Below are 21,863 nucleotides of genomic sequence, written 5' to 3'. Positions count from 1 at the left end.
AAAATGTTAAAAATAGGATTAAATAAATGTTAAAGCAGAAATAAGATAGCTGTAAAGTAATCTCTGGTTTAAACTCACTCGCTCCCGCACTTTCATGCGAGCTCAGTCCTCTACGCATTGGATTGTGGGAAATTGTGCTTTAGCAAGTGTACATCGGATGTACGCTCTAGTTCAGAGAGGATTGTGGGTAAAAGTAGTGAACAAATGTAGGGAATGATGTCGTTCACTCAGAATTCGGACACCACTACAAAATGTCCGACACCCTAAATAGTGCACTATATAGTGGATAGGGAGCGATTTCAGACACCGCTTATATCTTTCTTTGTGTTTTGTGTTAATATCTAATGTTAGCCAAATTCAGGGGTGACATTATTTATGGCTTGTTTTGATGCCATCAGGGGCCAAAAACAAATCCACAGCAACCAAAGGAGGACATCAACACCATTGAAACAGACATCAGTAACCCATAAATTTACGATAAAACCTTTTCTTCCCATTTAACCCATACCCATATTTTACCCATATAACATGTGCTAAAATCTACTGCTAAACTTTGGCCTTTCCCACTAATTAGCCTTGACAGCAAGGAATCGCACCCCACACTTTAGACATGGAGAGGCAGAGGTCTTAAGTTGTAAGTAATACTGTGTCAGTTCACTAACACTGCACTCAAATCTTACAGGTTTACCCATATATCCAAAATACTGTTACACAACATGCGTTATCTTTCACAACAATTTAAGTTCTAAAACTGACCGTGTTTAACTCATTAACCTATTAAACCAAATTATGTACAACGAAATCTGCAGAGCCATAGAGTAAAAGAGTTTTACTTCCTTCTAACATGTTCAAACTAATATATTGTTGTGGTGTTCCCCTCTTTAGCATCATCTCACACTGGTTTCAGTGAAGGTTGGTACTGACTTTTTTTTTTTTTACACGGTAATATGCATTTTTTTTCATAGCTTTTTCTTTTTTATAGCTTGGATACGCAAAATTTTTGCAAACGAAGAAATGATTAAAGAACAGATGGGAACATTGGTTAAATTGGTCTACGACCTCAAAAAATGATCAACTACAGAAGACAGCCCAACATTAAACACAGACTGTTTTCCACTGTCAAGTTTTCAACAACTTCAAGTCATCCTAGGTGTATATGACATTATTCTTTCAGACGAATACAATCAGTTATATTAAATGTCCTGGCTCTTCCAAGCTTTATAATGGCAGTGAATGGCTGTATATTTTCCAAGGCCTGTCTGCTGAAAGCTCTTTATTTTTCTTATACTAACGCATCGCTTCGCTTCAAAGAGCCTTTATTAACCCCCCAGAGCTGTGTGGACCACTTTTATGATGGATGGACACACTTTTATGCTCTTCAAAACAGAAACGGCTATTCTACTATCCTTTTATAGGCTAAATAATTTCAAATGAACTGTTATATTGACCGGTAAAAGCCCACCCCGTTTTTGAACATCCTAATCAAGTATGATGTTTGCTTGTTCCTTTATTTGTGCATATATTTATTTTTCCAGATAAACACGTTAGCCTTGAGGGGAGGCACAACAGTAAAGGAAAGTGTGTGGCGGATTCTGAGCTTCCTTCTATCAAACGACATGGCCCGGCAAATGAACTGGAGGGGAATCAGTGGAAAAGCGGCATTCAAAGACACCTCTCTGAAAACTGTAATTAATGGTGTGGCTTTCTGAAATCAACTACTGTGTTTTATTTGTGTTTGGTGTCAGCTAAAAAACAATTCCCTATAAATGTTAGATTTTATAATAAATAATGATAATTTGCTTATTTACTGTTGGTCATTGTAGCTGCAGTCAGAAGAAACCGTTTGACTTCCACTGCAACAGACCAGGAAGTAGAAAACTGGATAAAGAGATGCTGCAGCTTTCCACAGACAGGGATGGAGGCCGTCGTTTTCCTGGTTCCGACACTCGCCTGTTCAACGGACTGCCCTTTTGCCTTGCTCTGTTTCTGAACTATAGATCTGATTCTCCACTTGTTTTATTAAATTCTCCTAGTTCTGAGTGACACTTGCTTGACCTTGTTCATAATATGTATGTAGACCTTGGTCTAATGTTTTCTTTGGACTGGTTTCTGGCAGTCCTCCCCTTCTGGACCTCTGCCTGTTTAATTTTATATAAAAAAAATGGAATTATTTGCCCTAACTTATAAAACACAACTTCAACATTTATTATGTGAAAAAGTCAGTGACACGCTCTCACATTCTCACACACACACACACACACACACAGAATTCTAAATTGTTCATAGAATTCTGAAATGTTGATTAATTGTCCTACTTACATTTTTTATTTTATTTTTTATTTGTACTGTTTATTTGACAGGGACAGCGCACAATTTAAACAATTGCACCAGAGTTAACTAACAGCTAATTAGCATCTGTTGTCTCTGGACAGGTCGACAAAACAAAAACAAAAGACTCAAAACAACCACTAAACAACAAACACACTACATGTACAAAAAATACATATTATCCATCAATTCAAAATTGATACAAAATATATATTGTATGTATATGTACATGTGTGAGTGATTGGGAATGCTTTGGCAATACACTGGAACAATTGTCATGACAATAAAGCACATATTGAATGAGAGAGAGAGAGAGAGATAGAGAGAGAGATAGAGAGATATTCATCATATATTCATGTCGCTTCAATCCTTAATGACTGACGGCCACAAGAGGAACAATGTTGATTCTCTTTTAGTTTCTCTTTTCTGCTCAGATGATTCTGTCATGTTTAGTTTATTGAGTTTCTCCAGATCTAATTTAAAATAAACTGACCTGGAAAAAATAAATATGAGCATTTATTTATTTTTTATTCTGATTTAACCCTCAGACGGTCCTCGGTCATTTCTGACCAAAACATTTTCTGTTTTGAATTTCTAAAAATCACAGCTTCATCGGAATGTTATGAAACTTGGTGACTTTTATGGCATTAGGTATGTGAATACAAAAAAAATTGAGGTCATGATCCGAGCATGCTAAGTGGTCGTAAAAAAAATAGTTACGATTTTGGTCTTCGGTCAAAAATGACCGACCCATAGGAAATGAATGGGAAATTGACAAAAAAAAAAAAAAAAATTCTCAAAATTTTTGTGTGTACAATCTACAAATCGGCCACAATCCTAAAAAAAAGTACACCGCTGTAAAGGGGTGACACTCTACAACATCAAGAGTACAAACAAGACACACCCACCCACACACCCACCCCCCCCCACACACACACACACACACTTACACACTTTTATACACATAAACACCAATAAATTTTGATTACAAAAAATCTGTTTTGAATTTTTAAAAATCACAGCTTCATCTGAATGTTACGATTGGTGTAACTTGGTGACTTGTATCGCATTAGGTATGTGCACACACAAAAAAATTGAGGTCATGATTCGAGCATGCTAAGTGGTCGTAAAAAAATTGTCACACTTGTGGTCTTCGGTCAAAAATGACCCCCATAGAAAATGAATGGGAAATTGACAATTTTTTAAAAAAATAAAAAAATAAAAATTATTTTACATAAAGTGTTATAATTGAATGAATTGCATTTTTTGTTACAAATTCTGTACAAAAAAAAAAGTAAATGTGTCCATAAACAGCTGGGGAATTCACATGCCTCTCCATAGAGAACTGTAGATGCCATCTAGTGGTTACACCATGCTCCTACGCTTTCTCTCCATACTCTCACCAGATGGTGCTAATCTGCTTCAAACATTTTTTTTTTTTTGAAGGCCTAGACTCTATATTAAACTAAAATACTGCATGAATAAAAAATTAAAAAATACATATATTTATATAATTTTTTTAATTAATTTCAATGGCAAAAATAGAGCATAAATATTGCATAAATATTAATAAAATTATGCAGACCCTGTTAAGCCATGTGTAGTCCCAAAGTCCCTACAGCACCTTCGTGACCCGGGGAAGGATGGATCTGAACTGTCTGTCCTGCAGCAGCATTGTGAGGGCCTCACACACATGGCAGCGGTAACAGAGGCACAGGTGGTTGCGGTGGAAGCTCTGACAAGACAGCAGCATCGATCCCCTGCCTGGTACACATCAAGAGCAGGAAGAATAACAGCTTCCAACATCCATGCCGTTGTGTCCACCAGTGTTGCCAGACCAGCTTTGTCAACTGTGAGGAGGGTGTGCTGCCCCAGAAAAACAGCATCCACAGCTGCCATCAGATGGGGGATAGACCATGAGGAAGAAGCAAGGCAGACCTATGTCACACTGACAGCTTCCCAGCATGATAACCAGAAAGTGGAGCAATGTGGGTTTATCATAAATCCATCATTTCCGGAGGTTGGGGCATCACCTGATGGGCTCATTCACTGCACATGTTGTGGGAAAGGCTGTCTGGAAATCAAATGCACATATAAGCACCAAAACAACTCCATCCTGCAGGCCTGTACAGATGACAGCGACTTTTGTCTTCAGCTAACTGATGGGAAGTTAAACTTGAAGAAGACGCACAAGTACTACAGTCAGGTGCAAACTCAGATTTTCATCACCGAGTCAGGGTTTTGTGACTTTGTTGTGTGGACGCAGCGAGACTGTGCTGTGGTTCGGATCTTACCAGATGTGGAGTTCTGGACAACACTTCTGGCAAAGGCACAGGAGTTTTTCCTCAAGGTTTCTCTACCTGAGCTTGTGGCTTGCCACTACACCCGAGCAGCCTCCACAACTCTGCATCCTTCAACCGTGTTACAGCAAGCTCACACAAAAAGGGCAAGAACACAGACACTGCAGAATACAAACCAACTCTGGTGCGTTTGCAGAGGCCCTGAAGACCAGGACGACATAGTGGCTTGCAACAATGAAAACTGTGCAATAAAGTGGTTCCACCTCAGCTGCGTCGGACTCAGTCAGGCCCCTTCAGCTAGTGAGCCGTGGCTCTGTGCCTCATGCACACAGAACTGATTGAATACTGAACAAACACTTCGTTGTTCAATAGATTGTGAATAGTTTGTACATAGTGCCTTTTTTATTATGACATGTTTTCATTTCTTGAAGTTATATTTGTTATATACTGTTATATTTGCACTACATTGTTACTGTGCAGGTCCTGTTATAATTGCTTATTTACTTACCATATTTACTTCAGCATTGCACTAAGCTCAAGTTGTTATTTATTTTACCTGTTATATTTGCACTACATTGTTACTGTGCAGGTCCTGTTATAAGTGCCTGTTATTTATTTTACCTGTTATATTTGCACTACATTGTTACCGTGCAGGTCATGTTATAAGTACTTATTTACTTACCATATTTACTTCAGCATTGCACTAAGTTCATGTTATGTGACACAAATAAAAAGATTTAGAATTGACATAGTTTTCCATCATTTATAATAATAATAAGAATTATAATACATTTTATTTGTGGGCGCCTTTCTTAGCACTCAAGGACACCTTGAATTAAAACAGTTAAAATACATTTCAAGGAGGCAATACAATAAAAAAAAAAAAAAAAACACTGTAAAGAATAAGAAAAAATAAAATAGAGAAAAAAGAAGCAGTTAAACATGAAGCCGTTTGAAGGTGAAGTTATGTGGGGTAGGCTATAACTATTAACTTTAATAACACATGGTTAACTTTATTAACATATGCAGTTCATAAGGTTTATGGCATGTTTTATGGTTTCATGACAACACTAGGGCACATATTAGTCAAGGCACAGCACACAGTCACAATCTTGTCAAGGAAAATAATGTCCTCGTCTTCACATGGGAGAAGCATGCTCACAGGTATTGTCTCATTTAGTATGGTGTACTTGTTGCGTACACATCCAATCACCCTCTCCACATGGACCCTGAAGTGAGCTATCTGCCTTGTCTCCTCAACATCTTTTGCATCCAACTGGCAGCGTCCTCTTGTGAATGCAGGGACTTTCACTTCTGCACACATAAATCCGACGCTGTCCCTGATGTCAAATCCCCGATCCGCCAACACCAAGTCTCCGGGTAATAATTTATTTAGAAGGCCACTGTTCTCAGTCACATGCTTGTCACTGACACGACCTCCCCATCCTTTGGAAATGAAAGAGATAGCTCCCTGTGGTGTAATGCCAATAAGATACTTGAGGGTGTGCCTGTGTTTGTAATGAGAAAATGTCTGTGCTCTAGCTTTCAGATTTGATGCTCTCTCAATGTTAATTTCAAAGCAGTCCACAATAACTGAAACACGATTGCCAAAAGCCTCAACAAACTGATGTGGCATACTACCTTGCAAGCAATGTCGCTCAGGCCAGTGCACCAAAGGGCTAAGGTGTGTAAACATTGTAGCTATGGTGTCTCTGAACGTGGTGGAAACAGTCTTTCGGTCTATGCAGAAGATGTGTGCAATGTGCTGGATTGGCAGATTCAGCCTCAGGCGCATCAGAGTTAAGACGAGCATCTGAAAAGGCGAAAGTTTTCGGACAGTCTGTGGCAGGCAAAGAAGAAGCTGCTGCAGAACGGCCATCAAAACAGCAAAACATGGAAGCCCAGTGTAGTACTTTACCTTCACATCATTATCTTTAAAGAAATGCTCATCCATCTTCTTTTGGGAGAGCTCTTTCTTCAGTATCCTGTTCTCCTTCAGCAAGCGGTTAATTTCAGCACGCCTGTGGCTACAAAAACTGCATTCCTGTTGTTCTCTGTTGTCATCCTCCTGTGACCTCTGTGCAGCTTCATCCTCCTGTGACCTCTGTGCAGCTTCATCCTCCTGTGACCTCTGTGCAGCTTCATCCTCCTGTGACCTCTGTGCAGCTTCATCTGGAGGTGCAGCTTCATCCTCCTGTGACCTCTGTGCAGCTTCATCTGGAGGTGCAGCTTCATCCTCCTGTGACCTCTGTGCAGCTTCATCCTCCTGTGACCTCTGTGCAGCTTCATCCTCCTGTGACCTCTGTGCAGCTTCATCCTCCTGTGACCTCTGTGCAGCTTCATCCTCCTGTGACCTCTGTGCAGCTTCATCTGGAGGTGCAGCTTCATCCTCCTGTGACCTCTGTGCAGCTTCATCTGGAGGTGCAGCTTCATCCTCCTGTGACCTCTGTGCAGCTTCATCCTCCTGTGACCTCTGTGCAGCTTCATCTGGAGGTGCAGCATCATCCTCCTGTGACCTCTGTGCAGCTTCATCTGGAGGTGCAGCTTCATCCTCCTGTGACCTCTGTGCAGCTTCATCTGGAGGTGCAGCATCATCCTCCTGTGACCTCTGTGCAGCTTCATCTGGAGGTGCAGCATCATCCTCCTGTGACCTCTGTGCAGCTTCATCTGGAGGTGCAGCTTCATCCTCCTGTGACCTCTGTGCAGCTTCATCCTCCTGTGACCTCTGTGCAGCTTCATCTGGAGGTGCAGCATCATCCTCCTGTGACCTCTGTGCAGCTTCATCTGGAGGTGCAGCTTCATCCTCCTGTGACCTCTGTGCAGCTTCATCCTCCTGTGACCTCTGTGCAGCTTCATCTGGAGGTGCAGCATCATCCTCCTGTGACCTCTGTGCAGCTTCATCCTCCTGTGATCTCTGTGCAGCTTCACCTGGAGGTGCAGCATCATCCACCTGTGACCTCTGTGCAGCTTGCTGTCTCTTCGTCCTCCGGTTAAAACGCTGTGTGTGTGTTGTTTTGACTTCTGTGTGGCCAAGGTGTAATGACGGTACCCAGTCGGGATGACACTCCAGCATTTCATAGGCTGGTTTGCCTGAAAAAACATCCGAATATCCCTTTGATCTCTTTCAATGGAACTTGTTGCTATGGTGCTCTAAATGGTTGCTAGGGCGTGGCTTGATGGTTCACAATGATCCCGAGAGACTGATTGATTGTCTGAGTAAAATGAGCCCGCCCCCTAGTCTCTATGACACTGTGATCTACACCATAGTAAGTCAATTGGAAACTTATGATTAACCATAACCCTACAGTAGACACATGTACTTAATATTACTCAGTACTTAAATATATAATTACACATTAAAGTCCACATGAAATCAAAATTGACCATACTTACTTTGTTTGCCTAAATTGATCGTTTTGTGGTGAACAATTCATCCATGCAAGTCAATCCACACAAAAAAAATTTTTTGGCTTCGTAATCTTTAATCAAAATCTGAAAATGCCCCTCCCCTCTGCGTTGGAGGACCTTCTCTGATGACGTAGGTTTGAGGACTTGGGTTGGGAAATGCTTAACCACTCCCCTCAAACCGTTAGTCTGCTATGAGCAGAGATGGAGAGGAGGAGCGCTAGAGTAAAACCCTGCCCTCTGTTCAATATTCCGTTTCACTGGGAAATACGTCACAACACTGGAGAAAAGTCGTTTGCAACTTCCGGTTCACGCAGACTTTAAAATAAAGTGTTTTTTTTACTTTGACTTTGATTATTTGTCCCAGACTCATTTACTTTCCTGTTCAACAGTTCTCCTGTATTAGATTCAATCCAAACTCTCTTTTGATGAAGATTCATAAAGTGATTCAGTCAAAACTGGACATTAAAAAGCAAACGTGTAAAAACAGTGAAACTCAGGGTGACAAACGTTTATCATGAATGAAAATAACAGTCAAAGATCAACAACTGAAGAAACATGTTCAGACTGAAACAGGAACAAGCGTTTATTGACCATAAACTACAATAACATGATTAAACTGTAATAAAACATGTGAATTAACAGTGAAATACTGGAGGTGACAGTAGATTAATGTTCATTTTACAGTTATCTCTATGATTATATAGATGATGTGTTATTCATTTCACATTATTGATTATAATAATCCTTTGAGATCCAGCAGTTTTAATCAGATCATCTGAAGGATTTTAATAACACATTGTGCACAACTAAAGTGTGTGAATATCAATAACAGTGATAATGCAGTAACACACACAATCAGTTACACAACTGGAGAAATGTCAATTTAGTGAGTGTGTGTGTTCATATAATTACACACTTCTGATCAAAATTAAAATGTGTTAAATGGTTCCATGTTCTTTGTAAAAAAAAAAAAAAAAAATTACAGTGTGTGTGTGTCAGTCAGAGTGTGTTTGTTGTTTAATGTGACACAGAGACACTGAAGAGATAACACTGTAAATTCTAGATCCATTATAAACTCCAAATCCAAATCCAGCATAAAGTGGTTCAGTGAATGTGTGTGTGAATGTGTGTAAGTGTGTGAGTGTGTGTGTGTCAGAGACGCTGTAGAAGGACAGAGTGCCGGCCGACACGTCCACAAACACTCCGACTCTCTTACAGGATCTTGGATCAGCAGAAACAGCAGTGGAGTTATTATTGTGATGGACAGAGAGTCCATCATTAGAGCATTCAAGTCTCCAGGACTTCTCATTATATCCAAACACACAGTCAGGACTCCAGTCACGACTCACTCCTTTCCTCTTGATTCCTTTATATGACACTGATATATGAGTAAAATTTCCACTCCATTCAGCCTCCCAGTAACAGCGTCCAGTCAGACTCTCTCCACACAGAACCTGAGGCCAATACTCAAATCTCTCTGGATGATCAGGATACGACTGCCTCTCTAACTCAAGCGTCACCTTTCTGTTCTCCTCAGACAGAACGAGACGAGTGTGTGCTGTGTTTGGATCCAGTGTGAGATCAACGGCATCTGAACACAAGAACACACACATTACAACAGCAACATTTACAACAACACACACTAAAACTGTGTTTGAGGACTTACATCTGTGTAGTCTTGATGTCATCATGAACTCTTTAACTTCTGAACCGTGATCCACACTAGAAAACACACACACAAATATATAATTAAGACACATGTAAAGCTTTTTTAACATAAAAACTTTTTACACACATTTCAATATAAAATATTAAGATATTATAAATTGATTAAAAAAGTAAAACAGAAACATGAGATTGAAAAATAATAATTCAACAAAACTTTAAAGTTTAATTACACCGATGAGTCGTATTTAATATTAATAAATGAAAGATTTTCTTCTTTATAAGGAGGATCAAAGGCTTCAGGAAAATAAACTAAAATTCAAAAACAACTTTAGAATCAAATCTCTCTCTCTCTCTCTCTCTCTATATATATATATATATATAAAATTTTTAAGAAGAAAAAAACATTAATTAATAATGATTAAAATTCAATATGAGTTGTTCCTAGATATTGATCTAGCTGTTAGATGCATAATTCGGCCTTCCAGCGGAGACACTATAGACTTCGTCCTTCCAGCAGAGGCCCTATAGACATCCATTCATTTTTCTGGATGTGACTAACAGCTCTTATAACAGCTTTTGTTATGAATATATATTTAATCATTTTAAAATACATTAAATCAGTATTTTTGTCAAAGTTTAGATTTTTTTATTTTTGTTTGAGGTGTTTTGAAGTGTCGTCTTATTGCAATAATGCCACATAAATTTGCAATAATGCCACATAAGTTGCCACTAAAAGAAATATACTTGATTGCAATTACATATTTCAATAATCCAAATGTATAAAATGATAAACTTTAGAATAAGAAACAATTTTTTTGTAAATAAAACCAACAAAAAAACAGCAATATGCAGATAGAGACATGAGTTAAAGAGTAAACACACCTCTGTGTGTGTGTGTGTGTGTGTGTGTGTGTGTGTGTGTGTGTGTGTGTGTGTGTGTGTGTGTGTGTGTGTGTGTGTGTGCGTGCTCCTGGGGTGGCTCAGAGGTCTTTAAGAAGAGGAAGGTCTGCTTTAAGTCTCTGTTGTGTGATCAAACAACCTCTGGTGTTATCTTTGTAGGGTTCCTCGTGTGAATCACGATGTCTCATACTTTGTTTTTTGCTCCCTCTTCTGTGTGTGAACCTGGAACTATTCATCTTCACACTTCAGCTCTAAAATGCCGATCTCCTCTCATCTCCTCTGCAGATTTCCCCTCTTAATGGTCCTGCTTTAAAACTATTTGCCTAGTTATTTCTTTATTTATTTTAATGCTGTAACAAAACTATGTGTTGTTCCATTTGTTCATTTCTAAACACTTTTAAAGCCTGTTTTGTAATTGTATTGTCAGTCATTGTATTTAGTCTTGCCCAGAAGATTACAACTTAAAAATGTGTAATGGTAAAAACTAGACAAATCTTTCATATTTGCATAGTGTATTATCTGACTGCCATGTGGTGCAGCGGTTTGAACACTGGGAACAGTTTCATAATGTCTCGTCTCCAGGGTTCGAAAATTAACTTTTCACTCACCAGACAATTTGGCTACAAAATGTTTAAGTTACCAGCCATTCAGAACTTCTAGTGTTATCACATTATAAAATTGTCAAGAACTAATATAAAACATAATAAACGTCAGTTGGTATTTGGCCTGGTTGTATTTTTAAAATGTATTATTCCAACGTGCAGGATATACGTTTTTTTAACACCTAAATAAAACATCCCAAAAAGTTGAGGTTTGGTCTGTTTCATGTTCACGTTAAAACACACTCTATTTATGTTTTGTAGATACAAGAGTAGTATTTTTCCACGTTTCTAAAAATATACCAAATCTGTGACCCTGCTCTTTATTCGGAATAGATTCTATAAAAAATAAAAAGCATTTGATTTATCATTTGCGATGTCCGTTTGAACATTTGATTTAGAATTTGAGCATTTGATTTATGATTTGAGCATTGAATTATATATTTATTTATGCCTACTAAAGAGGTTCCCAAACTTTTTGCCTCGGGCCCCCCCATACATATGGGTCACATCTCGCTACAACACATTGCCCATTGACATTTATTAGCATTTTACTAAATACATTTTAATTCACAATTAGTAGGCCAAACATATTTATTGATAAATGTATTCTTAATACATTTCCGTAGGCTACTTAAAATTAGTCAAATGTATAAACTTCACGCTGCGAACGCAACATTTGTATTATGGGCTAATAACTTAATTTAACTATGTACGGTATACAGTAGCTTACATACCAGGATATTGTTGCACTCACTCCAATTAATGAGATGGATGAGCCTCATGCTGGTAACACAACATTTGTATTCTGGGCTTTATGCTTGATACTGATAAACGTAGTTCATCTTCAACTCTCGTAAGTCGTGACCGTTGTTTGTTTTTAATGCAAGTAAGCGAAGAAAATGTAGCTTCACAGAGATAGGTCGAGGCAAAGGGAATCAGTTCATCCAAAGCGATTTCAGATAATCCGCGGGTATTCCCCTGCAACTGACAGCCAGAATTCATCCAATGGAGTTGAGACAAAGGCTGCTCGCAGGGTCCTGTCACTGGATAGGTCCAGCAGTGAGTCCTGTAGTTCCGATGGCAGGTTGCTGCCAGTGGTGGTGGCAATAAACGGCTGTCGGATCCATTCGTTGTTTTCGTTTTTTTCTTCCTGAAAGTACCGCTTGAAATGTCCAATAAGTCCGCGTAAATGATTAGTTATCAATGTTTTTGTCCCGTCATCCAGAAGCAGCTCATTCTCCTCAATGAATTCATGTAGTCCATCAAACATCTCCACACTTCCTTTTCCTATTTGCGCTGTCCATCACTCCATCTTCTTTACAAATCCGATTACTTTGTGGGCTAATGACATAATGTTGGTATTGGGGCCTTGCAGTGACATGTTAAGTCCATTCAGTCTATCAAAAATATCTACCAAGTAGGCCAGGTTTGTCAGAAATGTAGGATCTGTCAGACTTTCTGCATAGGGAGACTGTATATCCAATAAGAATAGTCGCACTTCATCTCTCATTTCACAAAAAACGCCGCAATACTTTACCTCGCGACAACCACCTGACCTCAGTGCGCAACAGTAAAGATTCATGTTCATATCCCATTTCTCTGCACATAACAGCAAACAGTCTCGTATTGATGGGACGTGCTTTTATTACGTTAACAATTTTAATTACTGTTTGAAGCACGCAACTCAGCTCATTATCAAGGGCCTTGGAAGCAAGAGCTTCCCTGTGTATAAAACAATGGGTGAATCTTACGTGTGGTGCAACTGATTGTATCTTCGCCTTTAGACCCTTATGTTTGCCATCATAGCACCAGCTCCATCCGTACACACGCCCACGCAGTTATCGAAACTCAGCCCCGCTTCCTGCATCTTACTATCAAGTTTGTTGAATATATCCTGTCCTGTGCATGTCCCATCCAGCGTAGTGCAAAATAACATATCTTCGTGTAGTTTCCCCTCATAGCAGTGTCTGACAAATATGAGCAGCTGTGCTGCATTTGATATATCTGTCTTAAAATTTTCCGGATTTTTTTATACGATCAATAAGCTGAATCTTTATGTCGTTTTCCATGCCATCTATTCGTCGGGCAACTGTGTTATTTGACAGTGGGACCTGTTTAAGCTGACTCGCTATTTTTTCATTATCCATAGCTTGACACATGGCTATTGCTGCAGGGAGAATGAGCGTCTCACCAATTGTGTGTGGCTTCTTAGATTTTGCAATGAGGTATGAAACTTCATAAGATGGAGTTTGCTAGTTGTTGTAGTCTGTGTAGTCAATACTTGCTTTTGACTACGCAAATCTAGCTCTTTGCGACGGAAAAAATGTTGGTGTGTAAATGTCTCTTCATTTTCCCCGGCTTCAGACTGTCATTTTCTAGTACCTCCGTACACATTACACATTGTGGACGTGTATCCCCATCAACCTGGAGACACGTAAATCCATACAGAATGTAATCGTCTTGATATCTCCTCCGCTTTGCTGAATTTAAGTGGGCCTGCGAATGCTTGCGTTTCCCTCGCACTTTCACTGGCACGACCACTGTACCAATTTCACTGGCGGATTTGCCAGGCTATGCACAGTTCCCACGGGTCTTTCGATCTGCCTTGGATCTGTCTCCACAGGTTCTGCCTCCTCCAGTCTCGGTGTGTCATTGTTAGATTTTGGTTCATTTTAATTCGATTTTTGATAGTTCATGCTTTCCTGAATGAGGAAATAAAATTGCATTTGATTTATCATTTGAGCAGCTGTTTTGAGACTGATTTATTATTTAATAATCTGAGCATTTGATTTAACATTTGAGCAACTCTTTTTGAGACTTTGATTTATTATTTAAGCATTTGAATTTTCATATGAATTTTGTTAGGAAAAAACTTCCATAGCACAGATCCAATCTTTTGACTATTTCCGAATTTTTGCCTCACCTGTTTACACTAACTTCAGACAGGACTGGTATTCGATATTTGTGTTTACATTCATTCGTAGATGTCATAGAGAGAGAGTGAGTGAGAGAGTGAGAGTGAGAGAGAACATTGATATGTGTGGATGTGGCCTCTCGCTCTCTCTCTCTCTCTTGCATGAAACCTGAAAACGATGTACTCTGCATGCCAGACCGGTATGTGGCGCTGTAATTCTGCCACAGAGATGGGCCTATACTAAAAAGTATAGGTATATAGTATACTTATATACTAACAGTATATAGAAGACAACTTGGAGCATGCGAATAAACCTTGCGCAGGTTTTTTATTGAGCGTTGCTGTAGTTCGTCCAACAGTCTAATCTAAAGTAACTTTACATGGTATCTTATAGGCATTTTAGGAGGAGGGACTTTTGAGGGTGGAGACCTTCCCTTTACAAAGGGATGCAAAATACAATATAGGCGTCAGCTTGTTACCAGAATTTCCGCAGCTCTGATCTCATCAGCATAACAGTGATCCAATCAGCCTGACTAGATTGCCCATACATTACCATTATCATAGAGACAAAAGCACAGCTGCACATTGAGCTTAATGGTCAGGAAATTGCATAAAGACAAAGGGTGAGGGTGAGAGTCTCAGCAATTGACTCATTTAGAGAACAGGACTGGCAGGAATTGCAACTTCGCTGAGCAAAACACAATAATTCATGTGATATCATCATCTTATCCTCACATGCAAAAATCAGTAACCTAAATTAAACATTTAATAAATCTGTAATACAACACCTGGTACAAAATAGTGTCAAAATGAGTCACGATATATTTGATTAGTTAGCGGACACATAAAGCTTGCCACAAAGAATCGGCAAAAGTAATACTTATGAAAGTGTCAAATAGCCTAAAGCAAGGAGACATTTTAATTGTTTATTAATAAACTAGTGATTTCTGTGACAGTCTTGGCTGCAAAGATGTTGACAATGCTGACTCGCCATCTTCACAGAAGTGAACGTGCCTATAGAGAGAAATGCACATTTCATACGGATTACATTAGAGAGTTGTCTGTTTCTTTTTGTTTTGAATTACTTTGTTTAAAAATAAATATTTCAAGCTTTCTATAGATATATTTCTGAGTTTCAGTTCATTAATGAAACGAGCTTCAGTTCACAAGCAATGCAATTGATCGCGCCGGTGCGTCCTGGTTATGTTGTCTGCTATATTTGCTTCTCATTTATTAAATCCAGGCAATTGGTTGATGAAACTGATTAAAATTAAGATACAATTTATGCAAAACGAAATTCACTTTAAAGAAAGGCTTTATACAAAACAAAACTTAATGAAGTGGTCAAATTTATGTCTCCTGATATATTGCGCATCTAATGATCCTATCTCATGCTGTTCACTTTTCATAATCAACATGGTTGAAATAAAAAAATAACATTATTCAAACATAAATATATAACTAAATATGTTTTCTTTAATGGCTACAACACGTAAGCCTACAGTAGAGAAATGTATTATCGGAGTGGAATTTGAGCGAACACGTTTTACGGTGAGCATGAGGGGCAGGGCTGCGTTTTTCCAATAATAATCAAATATTTCCCAGCGATCATCATCGAATATTATTATTGCTTGAAATGCCAATCCTTACAAAATACGCAATGTCTTAATCAGACAACAGACAAGAAAATATAAATAAAGAAGTAAAATAAAAAAAAAAAAATACATTCAAGTAAATAATAACTAAAGAGACAAAGAGGGTCAGTAGGTTGCTGTTACGTTACGGAGTGTTGTTTGGTGAGGTTTTGGACGGACAAGGAGTGTTGTTTGGGGAGGTTTTGGACGGACGGACGGGGAGTGTTGTTTGGGGAGGTTTTGGGGTAGTCCTACTATGATATTTGACTACATAGCCTATAATAAAATGAATTTTCACACCTGAACCAAACATATTTTTATTCAAAGATCAACAGTCTGTCATTAATATTTAGTCTGCTACAAAAAAACAACATTAAAATCATGAACTCAAATGTCATTATGACCAAAAAAAAAGAAAAAAAGACTGTTGTAACAGTGCGTAAATCAGACATTTCAGGCTATAGTCTAATAAGCCTTATGCCAAAATTATTATTATGACGAAATTGTCGGTCATTAAAGGTGCATTGCGCAACTTTTCATGTTAAAAATACCCGTTTTCTAACCCATACATGCTTAAACAATTGCCTGATGGGCTGACTGAGTCCTTCTCTGATCACTGCGATTGCCTCTATAATCCTGTACAGTAAAATAAATAAGAGGGATTCGGGTCGGAATCTGAGACTGGGCGTGACGTCATGCGCGTTCACGGCACGCTCATATGTCTGGCAGGTTTGTGATTGTGTATGCGCCGACGCCGCCATTCTCCGTAGAAAATGGATTCTAAGAGACCGGCTTGTAGTTCATTTCAAACACCAACGCAAACTCCACGTAAGATAAAAAAAAAAGAGAACTTTTGTCTAGTGCAACCAAAAGGTCCAAATTGGAGTCAGACAGGCGTCGGGGTAAGACGAGAGTAAACATAGGGAAGGCTTTCAACAAATGGAGAGATCTCCGGTCTGCTCTAGGGCTCAAACGGGATCCTCAGTTGGCTTTTTTCTTGATAAAAAGGTAAGATATATCCCATTCTCTAATGTCTGATACGGCCAATAATGACAATAAATGACGATCCATAAAATGTGTAATGCTTTAGCGTAAGCTAGATAAATGTACAATCGGAATAGGTTTTACTAACTTACCATTGTCAGTGATCAGGTTCAGAATGATTGTGATATAAAATGCTGATATATAAGTTAGATACTTAGACACAAATTTTGAGCAAATTACTGCTTAATTACGATGTATTGCTATTGGAATATGCTACTTAGCTGATCAATAAAACAGGCTAAACACCCGCAAATCTTCGGCGGATTAGCCTGTTTGGCTTTTATGGTAACGTCATAGTGCCACTTGATTGTTTATTACCTTGAGACATTTGGGTGTACTTTGTTGACCGACTGTGTATGGTATGGTATCATGATTACAATTTTGAGCTTTTACAAAGTTATAACTTATATTGTTCATGAACGTGTTTCCATAATAATAGTCATAAGTGGATACAGTAAACACATAACACAGTTCAACATGGAGATAGATGGGAATAAAAAACGAAGTTTTCTACTACCCCCATTTTTTCCCTCACACATAAGTGTGTTATTTACTCAATTGCCTTTCCTTTCACATATTTTAAATTACTTGCAGATTTAAAACTTTATTACCTCTGAAGACATTATGATTGTAAACAAAAGATTTGTGCGGCTGATGCTCCTTGGGTTATGACCAGCTCGAGCTCGTGCAAGCGTGCGTGTGCGTGTGGTCCGTGAGCGTGCACACCTCTGGTTGCAGTTTCGCTTGCCGCCAGAGGGGGCGTAGTTCTGCGAAAACTCAGACTCTCGCGCAATGCACCTTTAAATAAGAAAACTAAATAATTGTGTATATGATTTGCTTTGTGTAACCCAACATCAGACATTAGGCCGAAGTTTTTTTTGCACACAGTGCCGCGACCAATCAATCACTCCTTTACTGGCTGCCTGCACATTCACTGTACTCGCGGCTGCGACAACTCGCGCTCGCTTATCAATGCATTATAATTCGCGCCTACGGTATCTTTGTAGAACTTAAAAAAAAGACAAAAAAAAAAAAGATGCTGCAGCCAATGAGCAGCCGGCGGGGGCTGGCTGCAGGACGACTCAACCTCCACGGACAGTTTTTAATGTTTTATCAGACAATAACTACTCAAGAATTTGCTTTAGTATAATTTTCGGGACAATTAGGGCCGGATTCGGGATTCGGTACAACAGCTTAGATTTCGGGACTGTCCCGAATTTTTCGGGACGTCTGGTCACCCTACTCAGATTGGATGCAGAAAAATCGGATCTTGTGCAGATTTTTGTACGTGTGCAACTCATCCCGATCTGTGTCAGATGCGAGTAAAATATCGGATTTTTTGTGCCAGTGTAAACAATATTGACAATGACAGATTTTTGATGATGCAAAAGACGCGAGCGCTCACACTGTGAGAGATGAATATGAAAGTCTGAGCATCTCAGTAAAGTAATAATGCGGTTACAGGGTGTGTATAATTTAAACTAAATTATTATATAAGTGCAGTAACAGCTGCTGCTCTTCTTCTCTCTTCCCTCTCGTCACTAAAGCTCCACTGAAGGGTTGCCAGATATAAAAAAAACAATCCCCTTAAAAACACAATATAATAAACTGATGAAATTAAACCAGAGGAACAAATATGAACAATATAACTACCGGTATTAACAATATCCTAAAAAATATAAAAGGCAGGAAATGTAATTTATTATGAATAAAATAGTTCAAAATAAAATATTTATATATAAGAATATAATCGTGAGATTCCAAAAGATTGATGAAGTAAAACAATAACATGACATGAGATTGAAAAATAATAATTCAACAAAACTTCAATTAAAGTGTAATTAGCCTACACCTATGAGTTGTATTTATGATCAATCGAGGCGCAGGTTCTCTTATATATAAGGATGATCCAGGGCATCAAACAATAGATTCAATTAAATTCCAAAGTGAGATTCCGAAAGATTCCCACTCCTAGAGAACACAATCTCTTCTTTCTTTCTTTCTTTCTTTCTTTCATAAACAGTTTACATGTTTCAAGAATACAATCACACAATCATACAAATAGACATTTTTGTGAATACAAATGTTTTCATGCAAATTTTCTCCAATAGAAAACCATAAAAACGCTTAACATGCAATATAGCACACACACAGACTCTCTCTCTCTCTCTCTCTCTCTCTCTCTCTCTCTCTCTCTCTCTCTCTCTCTCACACACACACACACAGACACACACACACCAGGCTTGTGCAAAATTCAGAATTTCAGAATTGGCCTCCATTCAATTCATGAATTGGAATTTGAATTGAATTTACTCCGCCCCACAGGACATTGAATTGAATTTGAATTGGAATGACAGGAAGTGGAATTAAATTCATGGCAATTCAAAGAAATTCCGCACAGTCACACAACAGAAAGAATGGGTTGAGTCTCGCATGCATTCAGTGTTAGTAAGGTTACTTTGTAAATGTTATTGCTTACTGTTATTAGTTACCCATTATAAATGTGGTTTGGATTACTTTATTTGGATAACTTTATCAATGCAAAGCAATTTCGTTTTAAGTTAATTAGTAATTAGTTGAATTAAACATTTTTACCTCAGTAATACAACTAAATACAATTACTTTAATTTTGTAATTTAATAAGAGAAATTTCATTTCACGGAACTGTTTACTCCTCAACCCTGCATACATTTGGTTCTAAAATAGATATTGATCAAATTCTTGAAATAAATACCCTCTCAGTGTTGTTTAATTAGTTTTGTTCCAAAGTAATTTTCATTTCAAAGTAATCACACAAACACAAATTTGTTGTAAATGCAGTTATCATTTATTCCAATGCAAAAAATTACTGAGCAACACTGTTGCATCTAATTCTCAATAGCTCCTCAAATGTTTTTTCATTGAGTCTGCACCGTTCTGGTCTGAATATCTTTCCTGCAACACTAAAGATTCTCTCAACAGGTGCAGAGTGAAGTTGTAAGGGACTTCTGAAACTTAAAAAGTCCAGTGTTGCCCATCAAATTGTGCTTTCAAACAAATGTCCACCTCAAATTGTTTAGCAACCATTTTAAATACTTGGTTAAAGTTAAGCATTCTGGGAAATGGAGTCATGTTCCATCATGTTCCACAAAATTACAATTACAATAAATCAAACTTAATTACTAGGGATGCACCGAAATGAAAATTCTTGGCCGAAACCGAAAACCGAAAAAGAGGAAACCAAGGCCGAAAACCGAAAACCGAAACACCGAAAGAAATTATGCCAATTATTGTTAGTACCATTGCATTTATGGCTATGACTGTGTACTAAGTTTACTAAAATCAAGGCATTGCAATTGCATAAATTAATATTAAAGTTTCAAAGAATAAATCCATTAAAATTTTATGCAAATATTTATTTAGCATTTGCAAAGTATAAAATTAAATGTTTAACTTGACCCCACTCATGTGTACATTAAATAATAATGTAAAAGCCTACTGGCCTGGAGAAAGGTTTAAAAATGAAATGTTCTCTCATAAAAACAAAGTGCATTTAGGTCAATACTGCCATAGCCCCAAATAATATCTGCAGTTATATGCTCATGGACGTGAGTTGCAAAAACCATAAACAGCTCAGGTAAACCTCTGAGAAATGACGGCTGCTCTGCACACACACGCAAAGGTCTCTCGCTCCCTCTCTCTGCCGCGCGCGCTACGTATGCGCGCTCATGCTCGCTCGCGATTCCGGGAGATTTAAACTAATTTGCGGGCATTAGGGAGCCGGTATCAATACGCGGGAGACTCCCGGAACTTCCGGAAGACTTGGGATGTCTGTGTTTTGAAAATCGCTGTCCGTGGGTCACTCTTAGATATATTTAAATACGTCCACACCGCAGATATGTAATGTTGCTTCAGACAAGCACGTGGAGGTCGCGGTGTCTGCTGTTTGCGTCATCACAACATTTCGGCCGTATTGTTTCGGTGATAAAAGTCTTTCGGCCGATAACCGAAAATGCACTTTTGGGCCATTTTCGGCCGAAAATTTTCGGTGGCCGAATATTCGGTGCATCCCTATTAATTACTTAATAAATTATTTGTTCTGTGAAATGGCAAATGGACTGCATATATGTATGCAGATGGCCACCAAAGCGCTTTACATAGCCTCACATTCACCCATTCATACACCAACGGCGGTGTCAGCCATGCAAGCGCCAAGCTCGTTGGGAGCAGCTGGGGTTAGGTGTCTTGCTCATGGACAAAGCGCTTTACATAGCCTCACTGTTTAAAGCTTCATTGTTAAACACTTGGTCAAGTGGAACCAGGGATTGAACCACCAACCTTTCGGTTTGTAGAGAACCTACATGAACCACTGAGCCACTGCCTCCCCACATATTTTAATGCCATCATATCTGACATAGACTGTAAAGCTTCATTGTTAAACACTTCACTTAAAATATGTATTTTTATTGAATTGCAATTCTGCTTCCTTTAATTCAAATTCGAATTGTAATTCTAGATCCTGTTTTTGACATCAATTTAAATTGAAATTTAAAGCGAATCGCTCTAGAATCTTTACTGGGACGCAGCAGCATAGCGTCTAATGCCGTAAGATCTCTGGTCAAACAAATGATTGCTGAAAGCGGTGTCAAATAAATATCTGATACATCATTGGTTAAAAACGTAAACAAGCCTCCATGACGTGTCCACGTGCTGGCTATGTCATATCATAACGTTAACATGCCGAAGCGTCAGACCTCATTTAATCCGGCATGGACAAAAGAGCACGAATTTGGCCATGATGACCCTAGAGGAGCTGGTGTCGCCTGAGCTGCTGCAGAGGGGGAACTTCTTTGTTAACCCTCTGAGGTCGACAAATGCGCCGGCGCGTTTTGCTGGATTTTCTTCACATTGTAGCACAGTAAACTTAAATTTCTCCGTCATTTATGGTCATACAGAAAAAAAATATATAAAAAAAGAATCTGTGATATTTCTAATTTTGTATGTGTCCACTTACAATCAAATCAAAACATTGTGCTTTTGTAAAATAAAGAAAATAAACAGGGTGTGCGTTCTGCCTCTCCGTCGC

General features: G+C 38.6%; 1 protein-coding gene across 2 annotated transcripts in view; it reads right to left on the bottom strand.

The window, feature by feature from the left end:
- Window positions 1-8,535: 8,535 nt before the first annotated feature.
- LOC311295030 (NACHT, LRR and PYD domains-containing protein 3-like) overlaps window positions 8,536-21,863 on the bottom strand; it is a gene marked incomplete at its 5' end in the record, with an annotated part of 145,985 nt that continues 132,657 nt past the window's right edge. For both annotated transcript variants that reach the window (XM_084416206.1, XM_084416207.1), the window contains 2 exons: window positions 8,536-9,627; window positions 9,703-9,758. In XM_084416206.1, coding sequence (XP_084272332.1) covers window positions 9,032-9,627; window positions 9,703-9,758 — 652 coding nt within the window. In that variant the 3' untranslated portion in view covers window positions 8,536-9,031. The remainder of the gene's footprint in view (window positions 9,628-9,702; window positions 9,759-21,863) is intronic.

The sequence above is a fragment of the Rutilus rutilus genome, assembly GCF_951802725.1.
Source record: "Rutilus rutilus genome assembly, chromosome: 1".
Classification (NCBI taxonomy): Eukaryota; Metazoa; Chordata; class Actinopteri; order Cypriniformes; family Leuciscidae; genus Rutilus; species Rutilus rutilus.
Note: the sequence above shows the minus strand (reverse complement) of the source record. Positions and strands in the feature narration are given on the sequence as shown.